The 27,555-nt window shown below is 35.6% G+C and overlaps 1 protein-coding gene across 1 annotated transcript in view; it reads left to right on the forward strand.

The window, feature by feature from the left end:
- The first annotated feature begins 3,899 nt into the window (after nt 1-3,899).
- The window catches only part of LOC127637669 (rho guanine nucleotide exchange factor 12-like), a 104,293-nt gene continuing 80,637 nt past the window's right edge, over nt 3,900-27,555 (forward strand). Inside the window, exon 1 of the mRNA XM_052118857.1 lies at nt 3,900-5,245. Coding sequence (XP_051974817.1) covers nt 5,214-5,245 — 32 coding nt within the window. The 5' untranslated portion in view covers nt 3,900-5,213. The remainder of the gene's footprint in view (nt 5,246-27,555) is intronic.

Raw genomic sequence — 27,555 nt, forward strand, 5'->3', positions numbered from 1 at the left:
AGCATTCTATAAACAAATCTCCATTGTGATTAGATCAGTCAAGGTGAGCCCACTTTGAACATATTTTCATAATAATTCTATTCATAACACCTTCAGCATTCTATAAACAAATCTCCATTGTGATTAGATCAGTCAAGGTGAGCCCACTTTGAACATATTTTCATAATAATTCTATTCATAACACCTTCAGCATTCTATAAACAAATCTCCATTGTGATTAGATCAGTCAAGGTGAGCCCACTTTGAACATATTTTCATAATAATTCTATTCATAACACCTTCAGCATTCTATAAACAAATCTCCATTGTGATTAGATCAGTCAAGGTGAGCCCACTTTGAACATATTTTCATAATAATTCTATTCATAACACCTTCAGCATTCTATAAACAAATCTCCATTGTGATTAGATCAGTCAAGGTGAGCCCACTTTGAACATATTTTCATAATAATTCTATTCATAACACCTTCAGCATTCTATAAACAAATCTCCATTGTGATTGGATCAGTCAAGGTGAGCACACTTTGAACATATTTTCATAATAATTCTATTCATAACACCTTCAGCATTCTATAAACAAATCTCCATTGTGATTAGATCAGTCAAGGTGAGCCCACTTTGAACATATTTTCATAATAATTCTATTCATAACACCTTCAGCATTCTATAAACAAATCTCCATTGTGATTGGATCATCAAGGTGAGCCCACTTTGAACATATTTTCATAATAATTCTATTCATAACACCTTCAGCATTCTATAAACAAATCTCCATTGTGATTAGATCAGTCAAGGCTGAGCCCACTTTGAACATATTTTCATAATAATTCTATTCATAACACCTTCAGCATTCTATAAACAAATCTCCATTGTGATTAGATCAGTCAAGGCGAGCCCACTTTGAACATATTTTCATAATAATTCTATTCATAACACCTTCAGCATTCTATAAACAAATCTCCATTGTGATTGGATCAGTCAAGGCGAGCCCACTTTGAACATATTTTCATAATAATTCTATTCATAACACCTTCAGCATTCTATAAACAAATCTCCATTGTGATTGGATCAGTCAAGGCGAGCCCACTTTGAACATATTTTCATAATAATTCTATTCATAACACCTTCAGCATTCTATAAACAAATCTCCATTGTGATTGGATCAGTCAAGGTGAGCACACTTTGAACATATTTTCATAATAATTCTATTCATAACACCTTCAGCATTCTATAAACAAATCTCCATTGTGATTAGATCAGTCAAGGCGAGCCCACTTTGAACATATTTTCATAATAATTCTATTCAAAACACCTTCTGCATTCTATAAACAAATCTCCATTGTGATTGGATCAGTCAAGGCGAGCCCACTTTGAACATATTTTCATAATAATTCTATTCATAACACCTTCAGCATTCTATAAACAAATCTCCATTGTGATTGGATCAGTCAAGGTGAGCCCACTTTGAACATATTTTCATAATAATTCTATTCATAACACCTTCAGCAGTCTGTAAACAAATCTCCATTGTGATTATATCAGTCAAGGCGAGCCCACTTTGAACATATTTTCATAATAATTCTATTCATAACACCTTCAGCATTCTGTAAACAAATCTCCATTGTGATTATATCAGTCAAGGCGAGCCCACTTTGAACATATTTTCATAATAATTCTATTCATAACACCTTCAGCATTCTATAAACAAATCTCCATTGTGATTATATCAGTCAAGGCGAGCCCACTTTGAACATATTTTCATAATAATTCTATTCATAACACCTTCAGCATTCTATAAACAAATCTCCATTGCGATTGGATCATCAAGGTGAGCCCACTTTGAACATATTTTCATAATAATTCTATTCATAACTCCTTCAGCATTCTATAAACAAATCTCCATTGTGATTAGATCAGTCAAGGCGAGCCCACTTTGAACATATTTTCATAATAATTCTATTCATAACACCTTCAGCATTCTATAAACAAATCTCCATTGTGATTAGATCAGTCAAGGCGAGCCCACTTTGAACATATTTTCATAATAATTCTATTCATAACACCTTCAGCATTCTATAAACAAATCTCCATTGTGATTGGATCATCAAGGTGAGCCCACTTTGAACATATTTTCATAATAATTCTATTCATAACACCTTCAGCATTCTATAAACAAATCTCCATTGTGATTAGATCAGTCAAGGCGAGCCCACTTTGAACATATTTTCATAATAATTCTATTCATAACACCTTCAGCATTCTATAAACAAATCTCCATTGTGATTAGATCAGTCAAGGCGAGCCCACTTTGAACATATTTTCATAATAATTCTATTCATAACACCTTCAGCATTCTATAAACAAATCTCCATTGTGATTAGATCAGTCAAGGCGAGCCCACTTTGAACATATTTTCATAATAATTCTATTCATAACACCTTCAGCATTCTATAAACAAATCTCCATTGTGATTGGATCATCAAGGTGAGCCCACTTTGAACATATTTTCATAATAATTCTATTCATAACACCTTCAGCATTCTATAAACAAATCTCCATTGTGATTAGATCAGTCAAGGCGAGCCCACTTTGAACATATTTTCATAATAATTCTATTCATAACACCTTCAGCATTCTATAAACAAATCTCCATTGTGATTAGATCAGTCAAGGCGAGCCCACTTTGAACATATTTTCATAATAATTCTATTATAACACCTTCAGCATTCTATAAACAAATCTCCATTGTGATTAGATCAGTCAAGGCGAGCCCACTTTGAACATATTTTCATAATAATTCTATTCATAACACCTTCAGCATTCTATAAACAAATCTCCATTGCGATTGGATCATCAAGGTGAGCCCACTTTGAACATATTTTCATAATAATTCTATTATAACACCTTCAGCATTCTATAAACAAATCTCCATTGTGATTAGATCAGTTAAGGTGAGCCCACTTTGAACATATTTTCATAATAATTCTATTATAACACCTTCAGCATTCTATAAACAAATCTCCATTGTGATTAGATCAGTCAAGGCGAGCCCACTTTGAACATATTTTCATAATAATTCTATTATAACACCTTCAGCATTCTATAAACAAATCTCCATTGTGATTAGATCAGTCAAGGCGAGCCCACTTTGAACATATTTTCATAATAATTCTATTATAACACCTTCAGCATTCTATAAACAAATCTCCATTGTGATTAGATCAGTCAAGGCGAGCCCACTTTGAACATATTTTCATAATAATTCTATTATAACACCTTCAGCATTCTATAAACAAATCTCCATTGTGATTAGATCAGTTAAGGTGAGCCCACTTTGAACATATTTTCATAATAATTCTATTATAACACCTTCAGCATTCTATAAACAAATCTCCATTGTGATTAGATCAGTCAAGGCGAGCCCACTTTGAACATATTTTCATAATAATTCTATTATAACACCTTCAGCATTCTATAAACAAATCTCCATTGTGATTAGATCAGTCAAGGCGAGCCCACTTTGAACATATTTTCATAATAATTCTATTATAACACCTTCAGCATTCTATAAACAAATCTCCATTGTGATTAGATCAGTTAAGGTGAGCCCACTTTGAACATATTTTCATAATAATTCTATTATAACACCTTCAGTATTCTATAAACAAAGTCAAAATGTGCCCTTTTACCCCGGGGGTCCTTTTGCCCCGTTTTACCCTATTATTGTTACTGTTTTACTGTATTATTATTATTATTATTATTATTATTATTATTATTATTAACATAAATTAGTATTCCACAAACACTTGGGAAACGATAGTGCTGAAGGGTAAGCGGAAGGATACACAAAGATAAAGCGGTGAAGCGGCGTACGCGTAGGAATCGGGGTTGTAATTTTACTGGAAGTCGGGAATTATCTGTGATTATTTATTTTCTTAAACGTTTTCATTCTTCGTAACACGCGAACCAGACACACATAACTGCACGTATGTTTGTGTGTTTTATTTCTTTGCGTTTTTAGTGACAGAATTCGTTGTCTTCCTATTTTAGTGAAAAAAGAACGGCCAAAAAAAAAAAAAACTACTGAAATTCAGAAAACATGGAGACAAGAAGGGAAGGACCCGACTAAGCCAAAGTTTCCAAACAAATAATTCCAGAAATGAGGGGAATTCTCTCGCGGAAGGAAAATATGTGTTGCACATCCGTCGAGTTTGTATTGATTTCGTCGCGGCTTTGAAACAAAACCGTTTTGAACGGAATTCCTGAATTGGGAACTACACCGCTGCATATGAGCCCGTCCCTCGCGCAAACATCAAAGGATTTTCAACGTGTTCTGACGGAATTTGTTTTTCTTTTTCGAAAGTTGGACTACCTAGGGAATTACAATGAAAGATTGGACCGTGTGAATGTTTAAATCAATCATTTGAGTAAAACTACACAGATCGGAGTGGCCAGACACATTCTTATGGTGGAAAAAAAGTCCATTCAGTGTGTTTAAGGGCCTAAAAATATTAAATACTTTTAGTTTACCGACTTACTTTAGTGTTACAATACCGATACAGTTGGTTGTGCAGTCTGTACCTCAAACTTACGTGTTTTTACAGTACTGAGATTTCCGCCTATGGGATTAGCTTCACTTTAGGAATGCCGAATTGGAAGTATTTCAATGGAGAACGATAGAGAGTTACGTCTTAACATTTGTAGTAACATTTGGGACTGTAACATTTCCACTGAATGACTGAAGACCATTGGACTCACTCGACATGCAACCGGACAGTCGGTGTAATTTCTAAGGCAACATATTAACAGCAGCTTGTTTCGCTGTAGTTATTCCAGTTTAGGTTGGGATCAACAGAGGCGACTGTATCCACACAGGCAAAGGGGATCTGTCGGTCTGTGTGGAGGCATTTTGGCTGTAAAGCGTCTCGCTACAGACAGAGAGTTTTCTCCATTGATCATCTATCGATTTCCTTTGCGTTTGTGCTCTCCTGAAGAGCCACAGTCAAATGACTCGGACTACTACAACCAAGACACATAAACCTGTGCTTTTATTCAAGAGGAGAAGACATTCCTGCACATATAGACAGACGAACTGTCAATGCGCCACCCGGTTGTTGTTGTTTATTGTTTCATCTTTCAAACGCAAAGGTGTTTTAGCATGGTGAAATGCTGATTGGATAAGAGCTGAAGAAAATCAAAGAAAGAAAAGCCCAATGAGCGGCACACAGTCCACGCTTGCTGAGAGGTAATTGATGACATAATATTTACACAGTTGTGTTTATATGATCATGTTTGCGTAAGTGATGGCACTGTTTATCTTTATACCAAACATTGCATGATTGAGGCTTCAACGTCACATTTACTTCTGGCTTCACTGTTCTCGTGGGAGTATAACACAGACAGCCACAGGATCATTTCAATAAAGATGTACTATGGTACTATGATCACACCATGTTTACTGGACATGGGAATACCGTGGAATTTTACCATGCACCTTATGTAAACAACTTTGCATATGAATATGGCAATCAGTCATGTTTACTGTGATGTACCTTAGATACCATGTAAAATACCTTGGTATATGGATATGGTAATCATTCAGCATACATCTCAGAGTATCATGTTATTCCCATCTGATACTATCAATGAACCTTATGATTAACCCTAATTAACCATAACCATAGTTTTAATACAGTCACCATAGTTTAACCATGGTATTTACGGTAAACGACCATAGTAATCGCTAAAATAACCATGGTTACTACGGTCATGGTTACTACAGTATTATTGTAATAAAACCATGGTTAAAGGGATAGAACACCCAAAGATGAAAACTCTCTTTTACTCACCCTCAGGCCATCCCATATGTGCATGACTTCAGCAAATCTAAAAAAAATAAAATCCCTTTATTGTCACACAACCATATACACAAGTGCAACAGTGGGTGAATGTCTTGGGTGCAGTTCCGAGCAACATAGCAGTGATGAGACATATACCAATTTACAATAAACATCAGATTTACACAACACAATATACAATGTACAGTATATACAATACAGTATATTGTATATTATTAAGAATATTTCAGCTCTGTAGGCACATACAATGCAAGTGAATTGTGACCACAACTTAGAAGCTCCAAAAATCACATAAAGGAAACATAAAAGTAATTCAGTGGTTAAATCCATGTCTTCAGAAGTATCGTCTTTGTGCATATCACCACCTATTGATCAGGGCTGGTCAAAGGTGGAGATTATAGTAAAAAGGACACTTATCATATCGCTTCTGAAGACATGGATTAAACCACTGGAGTTTTATGGATTACTTTTATGCTGCCTTTATTTGATTTTTGGAGCTTCAAAGTTCTGGTCACCATTCACTTACATTGTATGGACCTACAGAGCTGAAATATTCTTTTAAAATATTTGTGTTTGCAGAAGAAAGTCATACACATCTGGTATAGCAGGAGGGTGAATAAATGATGAGAGAATTGTAATTTTTGGGTGAACTATTACTTTTAAGCATGATGATGTAGTCTGTTCAGGTTTAAATCTTTTCTCTAGTCTTGTGCGATGTGCGATCATATAATTTATAACAGAGTATATTCATTGTTTACCCACCAGTAGAATCTCCATAGTGGAAAAATAAGGCAACCGATTGTGACCGTATGACCTGGCAGTACACTTTTACATTATAAACAGTTGTACCATCAAGTAGACATCTTGGCTCAGCAATAATTTGTTTAGAATCTGTCATTTGTGCTTCCGATTTGTCCAAATGTAACACGATTTAAAGTAGCCAGTTTAATTTGAAAGCATGTTATTTAGTTTGTTTGTCAATGCATTAGTCATTCAGAGCACAATGGATGGATTGATGTGTAACTTGGGCTGTTGATTGTTGCTTGTGACAGAAAGCCCTGGAGATTTGTGGTCAGTATGTCACTCAGGTGGCTGCTGTGTTTTGGGGGTGCTGCTCTTAAGAACTCCACTGGTGAAGCCCGGTGGGCTCAACGTGACTCTCATCTTGTGGTTTTCCACATCTTGAGATGGTACCTATAACCGCCACAAATGTTTCATAGAATGAAATGCAGAAGCATGCTGTGTAAACTAGAAGTGTTGTCATCTTATTGATTTCACTGGCATAATCTGTGTTCTGAGAACAACGATTTGTGCCTTAAAAGGAACAGTTCACCCCAAAATCTGTCTTATTTACTCACCCTCATTGTTGTTACAAAGCTGTTTCCTTTTTTCCATGTTACACAAAAGAAGAATTTTTTATCAATGTTGTTAAATATCAGTGAATAATGACTTAAATTTCGGTCTGTTCCTCACACAAATATATTGTATGACTTCAGAGGAGTTCAAATAAGACGTAGAATTTGAATGGATCACTTATTACATTTTTGTTGAGTCATTTTGGAGCTTGAAAGCTTCAGTCATCATTCACTGCCAATAACATAGAAAGTATCAGACAAAATAGTGGAGACTTTTGGGGATATATGGAAGAAATAAAGTAATATGGGTTAGGAGTAACATGTGGGTGAGTAAATGATGACAGAGCTATATATATATTTTAAACCCCTGGGCATGAACAAATTGCAAAATTGAAGACATTTTACACTGGATTGATATATTTAATAAAAACGAATCATTGCAATACTTCATTCCTGTAAAAGTAAATCCGGCTCAGCAGTATCTATAAAATCATTTTTAAAAAATAAACTTCCAGTAACAATAAATTACTGTGATTGGCCCATCCTGGCCAGCGCTGAGAAAAGTAACAGGTACCACGTGACAGTGCCATCTTCGCTGTTTTGGAAGCGAACTTCTGGAGAATAATTTCCCCCTGATTAATTATATTGGGGAAAACTTCTGCTAATAACCACTGATATAAAAATGGACCTTAGACCAATGGCGTCATGTGGTGTCCCTGAGTACGTGATTAAGCCCACACCAAAAGGTCCACCAACTGCCCTTCTCCACGCGTTATATGTTGTTGAAGTGCCGATAGCGGTCGTGGAACATTCTCCGCCAGACAATCCCCCGCTCCTGCACATCTCCCCTTCAGAAAATTGATCCGCGTGCACTCACACCCATCTAAAAAAAGTAATTCATATCACTCGTGCCTTATTTAAATTCTTCTGAAGCCATTCGATAGTGTTATGTGAGGAACAAACCGAAACTTGAGTATCAATTAATCTTTTCCCCATTTGAAACTGACTTAACTGTGGAAAGCTCCGTGCATGAAGCGCTGCGCTGCCTGGCGAGAGTTTAAACAAGGCAGGAGAAAAGGTAGAGGAGAAGAAATCGTGCACATTGGTTCTTGTGTGTATTGTCCCTGATTTTGTTGAATATGTGTGAAGTGATTTGAGAACAAAATCGTCTCAATATTCCTGTATTTTGTTGTGCTTGCTTCTCATTAGTGGTGCTTGCAAAGCATCACTATTGTAATCTCACATACTTATTTTTCTTCTTCTTATTATTATTATATAATAGTGTTATAGAAACACAAGGGTCGTCTCGTTTGACTCGGGGCAGCAAACAGCCAATCATGAATCACCTCAACACTTCCTAGCCCCTCCCTTGCAACCATTGTCGTGCACCTTAGAAACCAAAATCCATAGAGGGATATCTTCCATTCTGAATGTCACAGAGGCATGGGAGTTGGTTTATATCTTTCATACTGAAAAGCAGCCTTTGGAGTTTCATGATTGGCAGCTGCCAAGCCACTCCCTAGCAACTACACAGAGTAACCTAGCAACCGTTAAGCAATAACTATATCTCTGAACCAGAAAATCAGAGAGACTTCTGGGTTGTTTTATTTCACTCAGGATGGCAAGGAGACTTGATTAGTATCACTATGGTAACTGCCTAGCAACCAGATGGGGTTACCCTAGCAACCAAGTAACAAATCACATATCTCTGCACCAGAAAATAGTAGAGACTTCCAGGTTGACTTATTTCACTCAGGATGGAAAGGAGCCATGTTTTGTATTACCTTGGTAACTGCATAGCAACCACATGGGCTTACCCTAGCAACCGAGTAACAAATCACATATCTCTGCACCAGAAAATAGTACAGACTTCTGGGTTGATTTATTTATGACCATAATTTTTGTTCTTTTCAAGTTATAACATGCTATTTGACGAGTTTTGCACGGCAAGCACCACTCACATTTTCTTCAGGAAATGTACCTATCTAGTTCGTTAGCTGCACTGCTTGTGAGGGTTGTTGAGTCGCGCTGCCACCTATTGACATGGCTCATGAAAACAGATGAACTATAGCTCGTATGTTAGGAAAATCCATATTTTATTATGGAATTTATGTACATGTCAGGTGGCACGATTAAATGTGTTAATTTTTAACGCACTATTTTTATGTAATTAATTTCTCTAAATGAACGCATCAAATCCATAGCCCTATTTTTCTTTGGTGAGCTGTTCCTGCAAATGGTGCCTTTGCTATAGAGCACTTTTGTCGTTGTCTACACACCCTTTTCTGTGCTTTCTATATCCCTCCTGCTTCAGTAGTGACGTATGTCTTGGCCAGCAGGGCAAAAAAAACAAAAACAGTCTCTCAGTTTATTGTATGTCTGAGCAGGGGCGGACTGGGAAGAGATATCGACCTCGGATTTTACATAGAATCTGGCCCAAAAGTTGTTGGGCTGGGAGGGAATTCTGGCCCAACAGTTGTTGGTGTAGTCTTCCCTGTCCTTTTCTGCATATCGCTGCCCCCTTCATCATATTGCGGCGCCGTTTTGATCCCCGTTCTGCCTATTGCGGCGGCTCATTTCATTTCATTGGTGCCGGTTCTCCCGAACGCCCCGTGTCTGAGCTGGTTTTGTTAGGAGATCCTTCTTGATAGTGAACCGGAGATACAGGTTACCTTCTCCTTTCCAGGCTGGTACAGAACACCTGCTCTTATGTAAACATCCCCATCTATCATCAGGCTTTTTCACCTTCACGTCTGATTGCGTAAACTTACCTGATAACTATTTGTTATTGGGAAAACAAAAGTTCAGATAAGCATCAGTCAGGGTGTCTAGTGCATATATGGGTGGTTCTCACAAAACTGGTCTAGAATGTGTCCTGGGGCTGGATTCACAAAAATGTTCTTAAGAAAAAAATTCTTAAGAAGTTCTAAAATATTTTCTTAAGAACATCGGAATTTTGTTTTTAGGAATGAAAAGACAGGCTTTGTCATTTTCTGATCAGCCTGCTCATGGGCCTGCCTTGTCTAATAGCCAAACAACAAATTTGTTGAAAAATTTGTATTAAATTTGTATAAAAACCCAGTAAATTCATTAAACATCTTACCTTTTAGAATTTAAGACAACTGTGAGATTGTCCTAACCGTAAGATGTTATTTACGATGATATATAAGAAATAGTTTTTCAAGAATTTGAATGCCTCTTAAGAAAAAAACATCTTAAGAAAACAGATAAGAACTTTCTTAAGAAGTGTATTCAGGAATACAAAATATTTTTTTTCTTAAGTTACAAGTTAAGAAGAACGTTTCGTGAATCCGGCCACTGGTCCTGTTTTACTCCAAATTCAAAAGAAACAAATATGAAATTTATATTTTGAACATATTTGCACATTTTAACCCCCAATTCTCATTACCGCAATTTGAAAAAGTTGGTCATTATTATAATCTCATTACCGCAATTTGAAAAAGTTAGTCATTATTATAATCTCATTACCGCAATTTGAAAAAGTTAGTCATTATTATAATCTCATTACCGCAATTTGAAAAAGTTGGTCATTATTATAATCTCATTACCGCAATTTGAAAAAGTTGGTCATTATTATAATCTCATTACCGCAATTTGAAAAAGTTGGTCATTATTATAATCTCATTACCACAATTTGAAAAAGATAGTCATTATTATAATCTCATTACCGCAATTTGAAAAAGTTGGTCATTATTATAATCTCATTACCGCAATTTGAAAAAGTTAGTCATTATTATAATCTCATTTCCACAATTTGAAAAAGTTAGGCTGGTCATTGTTATAATGTCATTACCGCAGTTTGAAAAAGTTAGTCATTATTATAATCTCATTACCGCAATTTGAAAAAGTTAGTCATTATTATAATCTCATTACCGCAATTTGAAAAAGTTAGTCATTATTATAATCTCATTTCCACAATTTGAAAAAGTTAGTCATTATTATAATCTCATTACCGCAGTGTGAGAAAATTATATTATTCAATTGTAAAGCAACATCATAGTAGGGCTCACATGGTACTGTCTTTTAGTTTCACTGATTTTAATAAAAAAATAATTGTATCAGCAGAATCTTTTTAACTGTACAGAATAGACTATTAGAGTAATGAAAATCATAATTTAAAACTATGGGAAAAGTAAACTGTCCAGATATGTTAGTGTCCTGAGAATAATGTTGCAAAGCAGAAAGTCTTTATAGTCCTAAATGTAGACTTCATTTACTTTATGCAAAATGTAATTTCATATAATACATATAATTGATATTGGGTTAAATATGACCTGGACATTTTCTTGATGTATTTCTTGAGATTCATAGAACATTAATGTATCTATAAATAATAAATATTATAACCAAGTGTATTTGTGCTGCATTGATAGAATGGGTTCCTCCACTGGGCATTTAGAAGCTCAGTCTGGGAGTTTTGGCATTGAGTTAAAAGGACATGTGGCATGTTGACATTATTGGAGAAGAATAATTCTACAGGCTGCTTTTGAATAAAAATGTATCTTTGCTCTTCTAGGCAGAGACTCCATGCTGCACTCAACTCACATTATTTTTCTGCATAACTTTCTGTCTGACAGCAGTGGAAATCTTCTGCATGTCAACGCTTTAATCTCAAAGCCCTTAGAAAGGCTTTTTCTGTTTTATTTTTTTAAATAGTGCAAGTATGAAGAATAGGGGTGGGTGAAGGTATTGTTTTTCCGATTAATCGTGATCTTCACAACCCTCTACTACAATGAGAGGAAATCACTCCCATTTGCAACAAAATTTTGCACTATGCGACTAAAGTGAATATATTTGGCAACTGACTAGTAAATGTTTACATTTCACTCACCAGTAATTGTGTAATTTATTTGTGAAGTGTTCATCAGTGAGAGTTAAAGTTGTTCTGTGTAATGTGTGTTCAAGACGAGATCCACGTGACACATTTGTCATTGAATACTGTCTCTTTTAATACCCTTTCTGTTCTTTACAGTCAGTTGTTGATCAAAAACAACTACAAAAAACATTTTATTCTAATCATGCATCACACAGATGAGGTAAAACCATTTGAGTCTTCTCTAGTTAACATGCGCTCATTTAAAGACGCTGATTACAGAAATGAAGTTTTTTGTTAAAGTGACAGTACCGGTATTAGCATGTGTTCAACAAATCAATGTAAATACTTGTAAATAGTACAAATTATGGAATTTAACAAAAAATATGTAACAAAAGTAATATATCAAAATAATATCTTATATATTGATTGAATAAATGTATTTGTTAATTTTTTAAAAGCCAAAATGTGACCCAAATTAGGAAAATGTAAAAAAAAAAAAGTAATTTTATTAATTATATTTTAAGTATTAGGAAAGTAGCATTAGCTGGGAGATCATTTATTTTATATGTAAGGAAAAGGGATATTATAACTGAAATAAACCCATATGAATCGAAATCGGAATTGAAACGAATAGAGAGCTTTGTGAATCGGAATCAAATTGAATCGGGAAATCTGTATCATAATGAAGAAGCCATTCAAGTTGTGTATTTCTTGGTTTTCAAAAGAAACACTTCTAGCTAGATTCCATTGGTTGCGTGTTCAGGTACTTGAATAGTATATGTTATCTTAAAGGTGCATTCAGTAGTTTGGAGCCAATTTAAAAAGTTTTACACATTAACGAATGAATTGTGTTTTTGTGAAGACCATACTCTTCTAGTTTTCTTTGGGTCACCCCTTCAATGTGTTTCGCCATATGGAAATCATATGGCCCGCAGTGTTTCACTAAACGTAGAAGAAGAGAATCCTCACACTAATTTGCTGCCGTATGTGTATATAGAGATGCTTGGCTATGCTTAGAACATTGTTGTTTGATGACACGAAGAGCAAAAACAATCAGAATGAGCTTTTTTGCCAAGTATGCTAACACACACAAAGAATTTGTCATGGTGGCAGAACACAATGGAACATATTTATTTATCGTGGTTCAGCAGTGGAGACAATGGGAGATCCAGTAGCTGTACTGATGAAGCAGCAAAAATAATAATAAATAATAATAAAAAATAATAAAAACGATTTCTTCAAATACAGTATTCATGGACTTGCTAAATTTGATCATCATAAAATTCTGTATTGATAGATAATTGAGGTTTATTTTAGGCAAAGCAGTTCTCTAATAAAGGTAATTGAAAGATAAGTAAAATATTATTGATGTGAGAGACAGTAATAATCTGTGCTTAACTGTAAAAGCCTGTTCACTTGAATTCTGATGTTTGTTTTTAGGCAATGCTATTATATTATAGGAGTAATAAACAACTTTATAATTACCTCAAATGCTGACATTTTCTTCAATGCAAATTATTTTCCTTAGCTGGCGGGGGCACCAGAGACGATCATGCTTATCCACATCGAAAGATGGCAGTACAAAGTCTAACATCACTGTAACATTGGGACTTAAAATACACAAAGAAGAGCAATGCTAACGCTAGATAAAGAACTGCTGGATGCCCCTTTAAATGTGCTATAAGCGATTTTTGCCTTCTGAAGCTTTCACTTGACTGAGCCATTGAATTAGCCACACCCTCCAAAGATAATTTAGAGATGAAATGAAAGCAAATATATACACCTCCAACACCTCTACGCTGCAGCCAGCCTAGCAGACTCCAAACAACTATATTTTGGCAGAGGGTGCCACACATGCAGACTCATTTGTTGAGATGACATTCTCTTCAGTCGGAGGCATTCCACACTTGCTGATTAAGAATGGTGGAGGCGTGACAAACATACATTCTCAGTGCAACTCTCTCTCTCTCTCTCTCTCTCTCTCTCTCTCTCATTTCCTGTTACAAGTATCTTGCCAAAATAACAACAGGAGTACCACAAGAGAATAAAAAAATGTAGACGCTATCAGCAGACGCTAATGTGCGCTTCTTTTCCTTCCGCCTGGCTGGGATTAAGCTTGCACCTGAAAATCACTGAATAAATCGGCTACTGTGGTGCCAGCTTTAGTGAAATTCAGATATCTACATTGCCTTTGTTTAGATCTTGAATTCATGACTAGTTTTCAGCCCTTCATGACTGCAAACCTTTTTAATTTTTTTTAGGAAAAGTGTGGTTCATTTTTAATACATGGTCACAGAACAAAAAATGCATGTCAGTCTGCTTTGCATGGCATAACGTTGTCTTTAGTGTATTTATTATTCAGTGGATGTTACAAATAATTATATCAAACATACGCTTGAGTCCTCGAAACCTCCCAGTACAGAGTATGGTAAAAAAGACCAAAAACGGGTGTATTCTTATTTGTAGCATTTGTGTTCAAGCTAGTAGCTTGCTGAACATTGCTAATAACATGCTAATAAACATCTGTCAACTGCATGGCCAGGCCACAAGCTCTTCCTGACAGAGCTGCCAGCCACCAGCAGTACATCATGGGATGGCTTGAAGTGGCTTTACTTTATCTATGACATGGTCATTTTGTATTACTTCTCATTTTAAGTGCTTTGGACTTTTCTCTCTGAACAGCTCTTTTGAAATCACAAGATGCTAATAAAGATGTTAGGACTTGTTTACCAGTAACAGCTTTTTTTTTGCTTAGACAACACCTATAGAAATTGTACAATAAGTGATTTGTAAGTCTGTAATGTGGAACTAGTATATAAACCTGCAAAATGAAGGGCCGTTTATTTTAAACCTGCCATCCGTAAGTCCCTATCATTTCCCTGATGTGAAATCCAGTCCTAAAAATGGTATTAACTAACGTATAAAATGCGGAATGTCACGGATTTTACATGTTTGGGATAAAATTATTGTATGAATGCACAATTAAGGATTTTACGGTAGAACAATATGCTCAGAAATGTCTTTTGTTTATGTTTGATGTGTTTGAGACTCCGTGTGCAGTTGTCGGTGTGTGTCTGGCACAGGTCTCAGTTTGTTTTTGTTTAGTTTTTTGCTGAATTTTCTAATGATATTTTATAAATAAACCTACTAGTTATGAAACCTTACCAAGTATATGATCTTCGCACTTGACAGCGTCTTAGGTTTATGTGTATATTGATGGAAATGCATTGCCACATGCAGAAAACGTAAAGTAATATGATCCTCACAATATGAATGAATTCGATCTTTAGTAACCACATTTAGTCACTGTTTGGCCTGATCTTTATCAGAAGTTAGGTTGTCACCGATACATTTCAGACAGACGGTTGGAGGGAAGTCTGACTGAGCTTTGATTCTGAAAGATCATAATCAGATCCTCAGCACATGACAAAGAGATACCATCAGGAACATCCTGCTGTGTTGACGGGTGCTCGTTTTGTGTAGTCAGATTGACACAAATCTTGCTACTCTGCTGGTTCCTGGTTTCTGTTGGACTCCCTGTGACAGCTTACACACACGTAGGCTATTTGATGTGATAGTGCTGATCTATCCTAAGCAGAGTTCAAACATTTGCTAGTCTTAAAGGTTTACATTTGCAGTCCGCACAGGAGGGGTAAGCAGCAGAGCCACCTGCTGAGCTTTCCCAGCTTGGCTGGTTTTGTTGGTGGAAGGGAGGCTTTGCTCTGTTTGGTCAGCTGATGGTCAGCAGCTCTCATCAGCATTTTATGTGCCGTTCTCATTGGCTGTGCTGAAAATGTGCATGAGTGTTGTTGTGTTTGTCTGTGAGAGATTGAGAAATGCTTGGAAAACAGACAGTATTTCATTAAAACTGCTTGTATTTGCAGTTTTGATGGCGTGATTCTTTTTTAATGCTATCATTAGTTTTAATAATATAGTCAACATTATTATATTTGTTTAAATCTCACATAAATACTGATTTAACTCGTATTACACTTTATTTTTCAACCTGGTCTCAAGCTTTTTGCAAAATCACTTTTACATGCCTCATTCTATGTATCACAGCAGTTTTCTGGTGAAATAAACACTAGAGGAACTACAACAGCGAGTTTTATTCAGTTTCACACAAATCACAAGCAAAACAGCAAATCAACAGTCATAAACACATATTTTTCACTTTGTTCCCCACACAATACTATCTTATTACTTTGAATTTGTTAAGATTAAGCTGATTTTGTTTATTTTCTTTTGGAACATGAAATAATGTCTGAAATAATAATAAAAATATATAATCAATACAATAAAAAAAAAATTGCAAATATTTTCTGGCAGTACCGCCGCTCCCTATACGCATATTACGCAGTCTGTGTAGGGCACCAACTCCCTAAGGGGGCACCAGAAACTCCAATGGCTACCTGTGCTGACACGGTCATGTAACAGACGATCACCTCTCACTTTCGCACCGCACCTCGCAACCTCACCTTGCAATTTGGAATATAATTGCAATATTTTCCCTCACGATATTGTAGTTATTAGAGGTCGACCGATTAATCGGCCGATTTTTTTGCATTTTTTTAACATAATCGGTATCGGCCAATATCCAAGCCGATTATTAGGCAGGCGCATCTGTGGGCAGCCTAGTGTTGTTGTGGAACACGTGTTCGACGCACGCTGCCCCTAGAGTCATTTTCCAGCAGAGTGAGCAGACCTCATCCAGTGCCTAAGGAAGGAGCTAAGTTCCTAGGAGAAAACGGTATGGATTAAATTTGTATAACTCCTTTATATTTAAATAAAAACTTTTGATATGTTACTGCCAACTTCGAGAAAAAATGCGACATGACGTTCGGCTACTTTGGATATTGATAGCGTAGTTGAAGTTGCATTATCACAGCAGAAGGGTTGCTATCATGTCACAATAAGTAAGCAAGAATTTAGCAATTACAGACAGTGAATCTGAGACTTTTATTTGTTCTGTTTGTGTGTCTTATATTTGAGAGGGTTGTCACTCAATGCAGAGAAATAAGTAATAAAAAAGATACCAACGCAGTATAGGCTAGTGAAGAACTGGCTTTGGTAAGCTCGGACGTTACCGGTTCTGCTGTCGGTACTGGAGAAATTAAGAAAATACATTTATTATTGCTATAAAGAGAAAGTTATTTTATCTCGCCAGCCATTTCTATGTATAATAATTCTATGAAACCATTGGTCTGTGATGCAATTTAGCTATTCGCAGTCAGTCAGAGAGAGAGCGAGAGATCTCGCGCACAGCGAGCCCTGCTTAATGAGTGACAGAACTAAACATTCAATCGTAGCCTGGTTTAGATCTGTGATATTAGTCTGATTTTATTTTAGATTTCGCCTTCCAAAGATTATAAAAAGAATATTTATACATAAGCCCCATTCTGTCTAGCACAACTTCCTTCCCTTCACAGCGGTGCACTGACATTTCTCCCTAAAACTCCCAAGGCGGCGCGCGCTCCGAAACACACCGCAACGAGACAAGCAAAGTATAGGCTATTTTGGGTTTCATGTGCGCGTCTAAACGATCAACTATACAGAAAAATATGTCTAAACGACCGGCTTGGAGATTCACTTAAACACAGTTTATGTCTTAAATGGACGTAGTTATGGAAATAGTTGGGAGAAAATATGGTACATCAGGAGCCTATTAGACTCGGTCTTAAAGGGGAAGCAATCAAATAAACATGCTGACGATTGAGCCATTACTGCGAATCAAACAACAAAAGGGAAAGAGAAAATCACTTACAGCTCTTGAATGAATAACTTCTGCATTAATGGGCATTAATCTATCTATGATAAACTATGCAGTGTTATTTTACAATTGATTACTTTATTAGATTTCTTTTTAGACCACACCTGAACAGTAATGTTAGTAGACCTTCCTGAAATTAAATCACTCTGCCTATATAACGTTTATCTTTGTGTAATATATATATATATATATATATATATATATATATAAAAGAACCGTTAAGAATACCGTTAAAGTACGGATCGATAAGCAGTATCGGTAAGATAGTAATACCATTAAAACCTTAACGATACCCATCCCTAGTTATGCCTGTGCTTCTCTTGAATGCTCTGAATATTGGATTACGTGTCTGGATTGCCCCTTAATTAAAGCTGCATTTGGATCTCAACCTTCGTGTCTCGGAGCAGTTCGTAACACCTGCTTTGTTTATTTAATATATTTGTTATACTTTATTTATACAATATGTTTTTACATTATACATTTTTAATTTAAGTGTACAAGTGCAGATTGGTCAAGTGTTCAATAAATGTATTTCTTGAGAAATTTTGTCTATCTTAATAATTATTTGTGTTACATTTTATCTTTCAAATAAAAGGTTCAAATAAGAGGTTAAAAACAAGCATTAATCGGCCATCAGCCGACCCGGATTTCAAAAGATCTGCATCGGCCTGAAAAAACCATATATATTCCCTTGCCAAAAATCAACATTATTTATAAGGTTCAACTTCTACAACAGTGTCTTAGCACAGATATTATGCTTAACCACTGAGACTGAACAGAAATCCTTTGACATCACCCACAACAGGGAAAAGTTGTTGACAGCATGAATGCGTCAGGGGCTATTTTAAATCCGCCTTCCTCTTTCAAATCCAGAGTTTGGCAACATTATAGTTAGTCAAAGATCCGGAAAAAAACATTGTTTATGTTGCACATTAAAGTCCACATCCCTAGAAGTGAAGTGATCACTCTTTTGGTCATTAGTGCATTTTCCAGTGCTCCGGTATTGTGTGTTATTGTGTGTCTTGGTTGTTACAGTCAAGCTCCAATGTGACATTAAAGAATCATACAAGCACTAATAAAGTAGTTAATATGATATGACTCCTGCATTATATTCAAAGTCTCTTGAAGCCATACATGTGAATTGCAAAAGGATGTATTTAAAGGGAAAATACTGTCTGCTTGTACAGCACATGCCACACATGCCGAAAGTGGTGCCCAACCGATTTATCGGCCGATATTAGACTTTCACCGATATATCAGCATTTATTGCTGATATACAATTGACTGATACTGAACATACAGTACTGATGTTTATTTGGCTATTTATTGTATTTTTATTCATTAGTTTGTCAGTGTTAATTTCTAGAATTTGTTGAAAATGCATAATAATAATGTCAAATATTCTTTGATAAAAATGTTTAAGAAAGTAGCCATCTGAGTACCTTTGCATAGTCATATTGATGCACAATCCACATAGAAAAGGTCCATTTTCATTCCAGCTCAAAAATTAACTATATCAGCGACCATATCGGTAATCGGTGAATTTTCCCCCTCTAAAATCGGTTTTCGGTCTCAAAAATCCCTTATCGGTCAGGCTCTAGCAGACAGTATTTTCCCTTTTAAAAACATCCTTTTGCGATTCACATGTATGGCTTCAAGAGACTTTCAGCAAATGAGCGATGCTCTGTTGTTGACACACACACACACACACACACACACACACACACACACACACACACACACACATACTAGGGATGTGCGATATTGACAAAAAATTATATCTTGATATTTTCTGGGATTTTGCCAATAACGATAAACGCACAATATTGAAGATCACGATTAATCGGAAAAACAATACCTTCACCCACCCCTATTCTTCATACTTGCACTATTTAAAAAAATAAAACACAAAAAGCCTTTCTAAGCAGATTAAAGCTTTGACATGCAGAAGATTTCCACTGCTGTCAGACAGAAAGTTATGCACAAAAAATGTTTTGTAGAAGTCTTATATTGATCTAGTTCCCTCTTACAACATAATAATAGCATAACATGATGATATTGATTGTTGATATTATTAATCAATTATTCAGCCAAAGTTTGTTGAGTGTGTTTTTTTGCTTTTACCCTGTCAGCTGCAGACGTGTTGTGTTCAATTGACTCGCGAAGCTTTTCATATTCCTCATATTCAGTGTAGTGGGTAGTTCGAAGATGGTGAAACAGGTTGGTCGTCGAGCTGTTTTTGACTGTAACCAATTTTCAGCACAGTTTGCAGATTGCGGTCTTTTGACTAGCATCTGACCTTTCAAAACCAAACCACCTCCATGCTATTGATGACGAACAACGTCTAGCAATTAAATCTAGCGTGGATTGCGAGGTTGTTGGTGTTTGATGATATCCTCTCGCCTGTTCTTCTCTCATTTTGAACTTCTGTCATACACACCGCAATATAATGTGAAACATCACGATCTGAATGCGCATGTGCAGTAGTATATGCTACTTTACTACTGCATGCAGGGAATTCGTGGACACTTAATACGGCTTTTTGATTGGTTTTTGAAAATGAGTGACATACTCGATAATGTGATTTTGCATATCGTTAAAACAACAATTGCGATATTATCGTAGACGATATATATCACACACCCCTAACACACACGCTTTTGAGAAGCCTGTTAAACTGCTGTGAACTTGCCCAAAGACAAGTTACTCAAAATTAAAAGCCAGAGAGTTATATATTGTGTGTAACTATATTATTAACAATAAAAAAACAACAAGATATTACAAATTAGTGAAACAAAAACATGCATTGTGAACGCAACTCTGCAGGTTCAGTAATATGTCTTTTATATTGAAGAAACGAAGACGAAATCATAACATAATACAAGACACGTTCACCTTGAACCTTGATAAATATCACAAAATATCTGAAACGCAATACACAAAAAATAAAGAATCGCAATGACATAGATATTGATATAATATCATATCACCAGTTACCTTGTATCCCACCCCTATGGTTGAGTTGACTGAAAGGCGATGTCTGTATCTAAAAGGTGAATGGCTTTTTTACCTATAAGGCTGGACTTCTTTTTCTATGTCCGCCAAATTGGGTGTTCCAATTTCTCCCATTCGTTTTAATACAAGTGCTCCATCTCAGGTTAAATGATCTCTGGCATAACGCATTATGCAACTACAGTATAAACATTTCAAACATTAGTATGCTGCATTGTTGTCACACAACCATTATATTTTCATGTTTTATTCCATGAGGGATGTCCAGTTTTCATCTTGGAAATATTTTGTTTTTGATTTTGCTCTTTAAAATTCAGTTTTTAATAAAATGCCTTAATTCTTGACAGTCTGATCAAATGAGTCAAAATGGAAATCCCGGAACGATGTTACTTGTGGTTCATTCGTCACACAAATGGCATGAGTCAGGATAAGAATTTTATGAACAATTTAAAATGGACATTTTGCACTTGTCAAAAGTATTTTCATTTAATACCACCTCTCCGTGCGTCTGACATACTCTGGCTTGCTAAGCTGGTAGAACCCGGAACTAATTGTGAACTACACCCCAGCAAGCAAGACACTGGAAGAGAAGAGTTCACTCACAAATGTTCTGTAGCATTCATTTGGGAATAATAAACACATGTTTCATTAAGAATTGGCTGTTAGCTAATTTTAAATCTAGGAAAGAGTCTGGCGATATTAGTGACGCAAAGAAGACTTCAATCTCTCACTTTGTGGTTACAGTGAATCTGGGAACTGAAATAGATGGGGAGGGGACGGATCTAGTGCCAGTGGCATAATGTTGAATAACAAAAATAAATGATTTGACTCTATTGTTTATTTAAAAAAGCAAAACTCTTAGTTACACTAAGTCACTTAATGAAAGTGAATGGGGCCAGTTCATAAATGTTAAAAAACACATTGTTTCAAAAGTGTTGTGATTACCTCTATGTATTGGTTTTGCAAAACCACCAGTTTTTTATTTTTATTTTACTTTATTTAACCACGACGGCCATCTTTGGGTCATGGCACACAACAAATGTTGGTTATACAGCTGTTTAAGGAAACCTCAATATCTCATGATGGTCCTAGTTCCTTGAAACAAAAACTCATCTCTAGAGCACATTACAAGGTACATGTACATATATAAACATTTTGAACATTCTTGTTCCTTAGACTTAGAACTTAAGTCCTAATGTAATGCTCAAGATTGCTCAAAGTTCCACTTTTAGGGTAAAATTATAATGGGAGGGGTTCGAGTCTCAGTCTAAATTTTTTTAGGTGGTACCTAGGTAAGTATTGTGTGATTGCAGAACATTTCAGGTTTGAGACTTCTCTTATTTATTTTTTTACTGCGTTTAGAAAGTGCAATTTTTTAAAATTCCCCTCATTTTCGCTTCATTATCTCTGGTGGGGACCCAGATAGGAACCTGAATTCTTCACAGAAATTAGTGCTGTATAGTTCAATTCTGCTGTAAAACACAGGATGTTTACAACTTCTGGCAATCATTTTTAAACAGTTTGTTTTTAATGTTTGTGGACTGGCCACATTCACTTCTATACTGTGTGCCTTACCACACTTTTTGCTTTGCTTTTTAAAATAAATGTCCAAAATATGTTCAGTGGTAATAAACATAATGCCACAAATGCCTTCAAATTAATTTAGCCTGGAACATTCCTTTAAGCAATGTCAGATGCAATCACATTATTTTCTCAATACACGTTAAGCTCAATTGAAAGCATTTGTAGCATAATATTGATTACCACAAACATTTATTTTGACTTGTTCCTCCTTTTTCTTAAAAAAAAGCATAAATCAAGGTTACATCGAGACAATTACAGTGGTAGTGAATGTGGCAATTTTTTGAAGGGTTTAAACAGAAATGTGAAGCTTATGTTTTAAAAGCAATTTATTCTTCTGTTAAAACTTGTGTATTGTTTGAGCTGTTAAGTTGTTTAAATTGTTGTTTTTTACAGTTGTTTTAGGTTTTGTTGACTTTACATTGTCATGGTAACAAAGTTGTAAAATTGGATATAGCTTTACACAGAAAAGGTTTGTAAGTTAATTTTATCACACTACAATCATGTGTACATGCATATTGTTTATGTCTTGTGGCTATACTTTTGAAACAGTGAGTATTTTAACGTTCAAAAAATGGCCCCATTCACTTCAATTGTAAGTGCCTCAATGCAACACAAATTTGTGCTTTTTTTTTAAAGAAAAGGAGAGACGAGCCAAAATAAATTGTTGTGGTAATGAACATTATGCCACAAATGCTGTCGGTTGTATTGAACCTGGAAAATTCCTTTTTTAAGAATTTATTTTTCATATTTAAATCGAGAGTGAATCGGAATAAAATGTAATCAGGAAATCTGTATCAATACGCAGCCATAGTATTTTAGGTATGAAATTTATAGTAATCAATCATAATATAAGCTTGTGTAATGGAACACAATCTTATGCATCTTCAAATATCCATGACCTTTTAACTAGGTACATTAGGAAAATATGAATTTTACTAATTATATTTTATTACTTTTTCAACATTTTGGTCACATTTTGGCTTTTTTTTTTTTTTTTTTCAAATAAATGCATTCAATCAATAAATAAAATGTTATATTTCATATATTATTTTTGTTACTTATTTATTGTTAAATTCCATAATTTGTACAATTTACAAGTATTTACATTGATTTGTTGAACACGTGCTAAAACCGGTACTGTCACTTTAACAAAAAACGTCATTTCTGTAATCAGCGTCTTTAAATGAGCGCATGTTAACTAGAGAAGACTCGAATGGTTTTACCTCATCTGTGTGATGCATGATTAGAATAAAATGTTTTTTGTAGTTGTTTTTGATCAACAACTGACTGTAAAGAACAGAAAGGGTATTAAAAGAGACAGTATTCAATGACAAATGTGTCGCGTGGATCTCGTCTTGAACACACATTACACAGAACAACTTTAACTCTCACTGATGAACACTTCACAAATAAATTACACAATTACTGGTGAGTGAAATATAAACATTTACCAGCCAGTTGCCAAATATATTCACTTTAGTCGCATTGTGCAAAACTTGCTAATGCGAATGATTTCCTCTCATTTTAGTAGAGGGTTGTGCATTGAGTGAAAGATCAATCTTGGGATTTAAGAATCGATATTGAGATCATTCAGATGAAGATCACAATTAATAGGAAAAACTATATTTTTACCCACCCTACTAAATACTGATTGTATTAATGATTCAATGTGTCCCCATCACATACATTGGTTTTTGACACGTACAAGGTTTGCACTCAATGGCACCAAATTATTAATTTATAGAGCAATACATGATATCACAGTGTAAGGAGTTTTAGTTTAATAACTATAGTAGTAGGCCTATTTAAAGTCAAAGCGCTGTAGGATGTTAATCTCTCAAATAACTTTGCTGCCTACAGTTCCCACAGGAAGTGTGGCTGGGGAGAGCCTGCGAAAGCGAGTGAGAGAGACAGGGATGGGGGTTAAAGACCCGTGTTGAAAAAGTAGGAAGTGGCTGTGGGAGCAGTCTGTATTTGGAGGCTGGAGATATTGGGGCCAGAACAGCACACAGATTCCTCGTGCTAAACACACGTGACAAGCCCTTTGACTCTCCCAGCTGCGTCACCTTGGAAACGGCAAGTAATGTCGCTGCAGCTTTCCTATCCTCCTGTGCCAGAAGAGTAGTTAGGAAAGAAATGGACCTCTTTAGCTCTGACTTTGGGATGTGCTGACTGCTGACTCACCAGACCTGCTGGCACACTTCTGTCTCTGGAACGAGGTGCTTGTTGAGGTTTAGGAGCCGTTCACAAAGGAAGCATTCTCCAGATTTTAAGGACACAGTGTCAAGTTGAAAACGGTGTAACTTTTTCCAAAGGGTCTTGCATTTTGTTTCATTCCGTCACATGCTTGTCTAATTTTTAAAACAAAATTCTTGTTGTTTTAAGCAAGAATGAGTCCTGTGTAATTTCTCATTTCATCTATTTTGAGATCAGTTACTCTAGAGCTCTCCAAATGCTTTTAATTTGGAGTTTGATAAAAAAATAACAGTTAGATCACTGCCATAGACCAACTTTTTAAAATGTCTTTGCACCGTTGTTTTCTATAATTAATGAGGTTTTGATAATTTTTGTCATATTTTAACTTTGTCTCAGAATTTTGGTATTCCCTTAGAGTGTCAGACTTGTGAAAGGTCAGTTACTTCAGTCTGTCCTAATCATTAAAGCATTGATCAAAGCGTATGTCATTAAAGAGGGATGGAATGACTCACTGTCTAACATAACACAGGCTACATGTGCAGGAATATGAGAATGTGAAAAATTGAGTTTACGAGAAAAAAGCTTGTAGTTGCCGCTTTTTTTCAATAGAAGCATCAGCCTCAGAACCAGAGGATTTATGGATTGGCAAAGGTCACCCATGCTTTATGAGACCGAAGTGAATGCAGACACAGCCAAGAGACTTAAAAGCCTCTGAATGCCACTATGCTGTCATAATGACTCATGAAGCCGACTAATTGCATGATGCGGTTATAGCTGTAATGTTATGGTAGAGGTCAAAATCTCTTGTTGCCTATAAGATCTTAGAGACCTGTTATGTGTGGCAATATATAGTTCAATGCTTGCTATGGCAATAAGGATAGACATTGATGGATTGTGGTTACATGCTTTCAAATACATTTAGCAAAAAATGTTTCCTTTGGGTGTGAAAGTGAGTGTGACAAATAAAATGAGGTTTTTAGGACAGAACTAGGGATGTGATAAACTAACAATTTTCATAATCGGCTGGTCGGTTGTGTCAGTGTTTAGGATAATGGATAATTAGGCTCCATTATATTCCCAAGACCCCGATCAGACATGTTTCAGAGGGACATGTGGACGCCAAGCACAGCACTTCATCATGGTTACTAATTTATAGCTACAAAGCTATAAAATCTGATTGCGCAAAACTATATGTAAGAGAAGTAAGAAATGAGAAATGCTCTAATACAGAGCAGCACAAAACCACTTATGCACATCCTGAGTGCAGAATGACGTACTTCAATGTAACTGGACTTCATCAGGGCAATTCTTGCTGTTCATTCAAAGACGCAGAACTGAAATGTAATATTGCGGGTACACAACATCTATTTCTAGTTCACGAAGCTGTTATTACTGCAACTATTTATTAAAGCAATGTTAGACAGAATCAACAGAAGACTTAAATCTCTCCAAAGCACTTCACATAAACATGGATATTATTCACAGCAGAGGATTTAATGTCCGATATTGATCATCTTGTAATGTATTGTTGATGTGCTGTTTTGATGGCTAAAACATTAGCGATGCATAAATGACAAAACTTAAAGCATTAAAGAAATAAAAATGCTTGCAGAAAGTTTCTCTGTGCTGATTATTATTCATTTTTTAGCACATTAAGCTATAATCACACAAAAACACTCTCCAAGAAGCTGTGTCTCTATATAAATTTGAGAATTTCATCTCCTATTAAAACTACCATCTCTAAAAATATTAATGTTTTTTGTCAACACACAACAACTGATTAGTCGACCACCGTGGCACATCCCTCGACAGAGCAGTCTGTTTATTGAACATACATCCTTAACCTAATTTATTAAGACTTCCATAGTATTCAGTTTTAACAATGGTATTTGTAATATTTCATGGTAACCATGTAAAACCATGCATAGCTCCTCACTACCATGATTAGTAACTATGGTTTCTATATAAAGAACTGTCAATTTTGTAATGGAAAAAACAGCAGTCTAAATAGATTTAGAAACTTTTTCTGCCACAACTACCCTAGTTAATACAGTACAGTTATTGTTACTGCAGTAAATCCATGGTACATTTTTGTAAGTGTTGTGATCTGTGAATTGAAAAGCCTTCTAATCAAAAATTTATAAAATCCCTTTGTTGTCACAACACCATATCCACGAGAGTACAGGTGTGAAAATCTTGAGTGGATGCTCACCAACTATGCAGTGTGGACAAATAGACCACAAAATACACAATAGACACATGTACATTATGAACAATATTTATATATACACAATGTACACAGATATACACTTGGATATAGTACTAATGTATGGATAATATACAATGTAAAGTGCACGAGGACTCATTTATGAATATATGAAATATACTGAATATATAGAATGAGATATATACACCGATCAGCCACAACATTAAAACCACCTACCTAATATTGTGTACGTCCCCCTCGTGCCATCAAAACAGCACTGACCCTCATCTAAGAACAGCGCTCTTGAGATGATATTCTTCTTACCACAATTGTACAGAGTGGTTTTCTGAGTTACCGTAGACTTTGTCAGTTCAAAACCAGTCTGGCCATTATATGTTGACCACTCTCATCAACAAGGTGCATCCATTGGCAAAACTGCCACACACTGGAAGTTTTTTGTGTTTGGGACCATTCTGAGTAAATTCTAGAGACCATTGTGTGAAAATCCCAGAACATCAGCAGTTACAGAAATACTAAGGTGGTTTAACTCTTTCCCGCCAGCGTTTTTTAAAAAAAGTTGCCAGCCACCGCCAGAGTTTTGGACGATTTTCGCTAAACGATTTTATTTTATCTTCATTTGTTCTTTTTTTATTGCGACTTGAACAGAGGTAGGTTTTGTCAAAAAACAACATTTCAGACAAAAAGCTGAGAAAAAGGCATGTTTATGTCTGATATTT

The sequence above is a fragment of the Xyrauchen texanus genome, chromosome 4 (genome assembly GCF_025860055.1).
Source record: "Xyrauchen texanus isolate HMW12.3.18 chromosome 4, RBS_HiC_50CHRs, whole genome shotgun sequence".
NCBI classification, from domain to species: Eukaryota; Metazoa; Chordata; class Actinopteri; order Cypriniformes; family Catostomidae; genus Xyrauchen; species Xyrauchen texanus.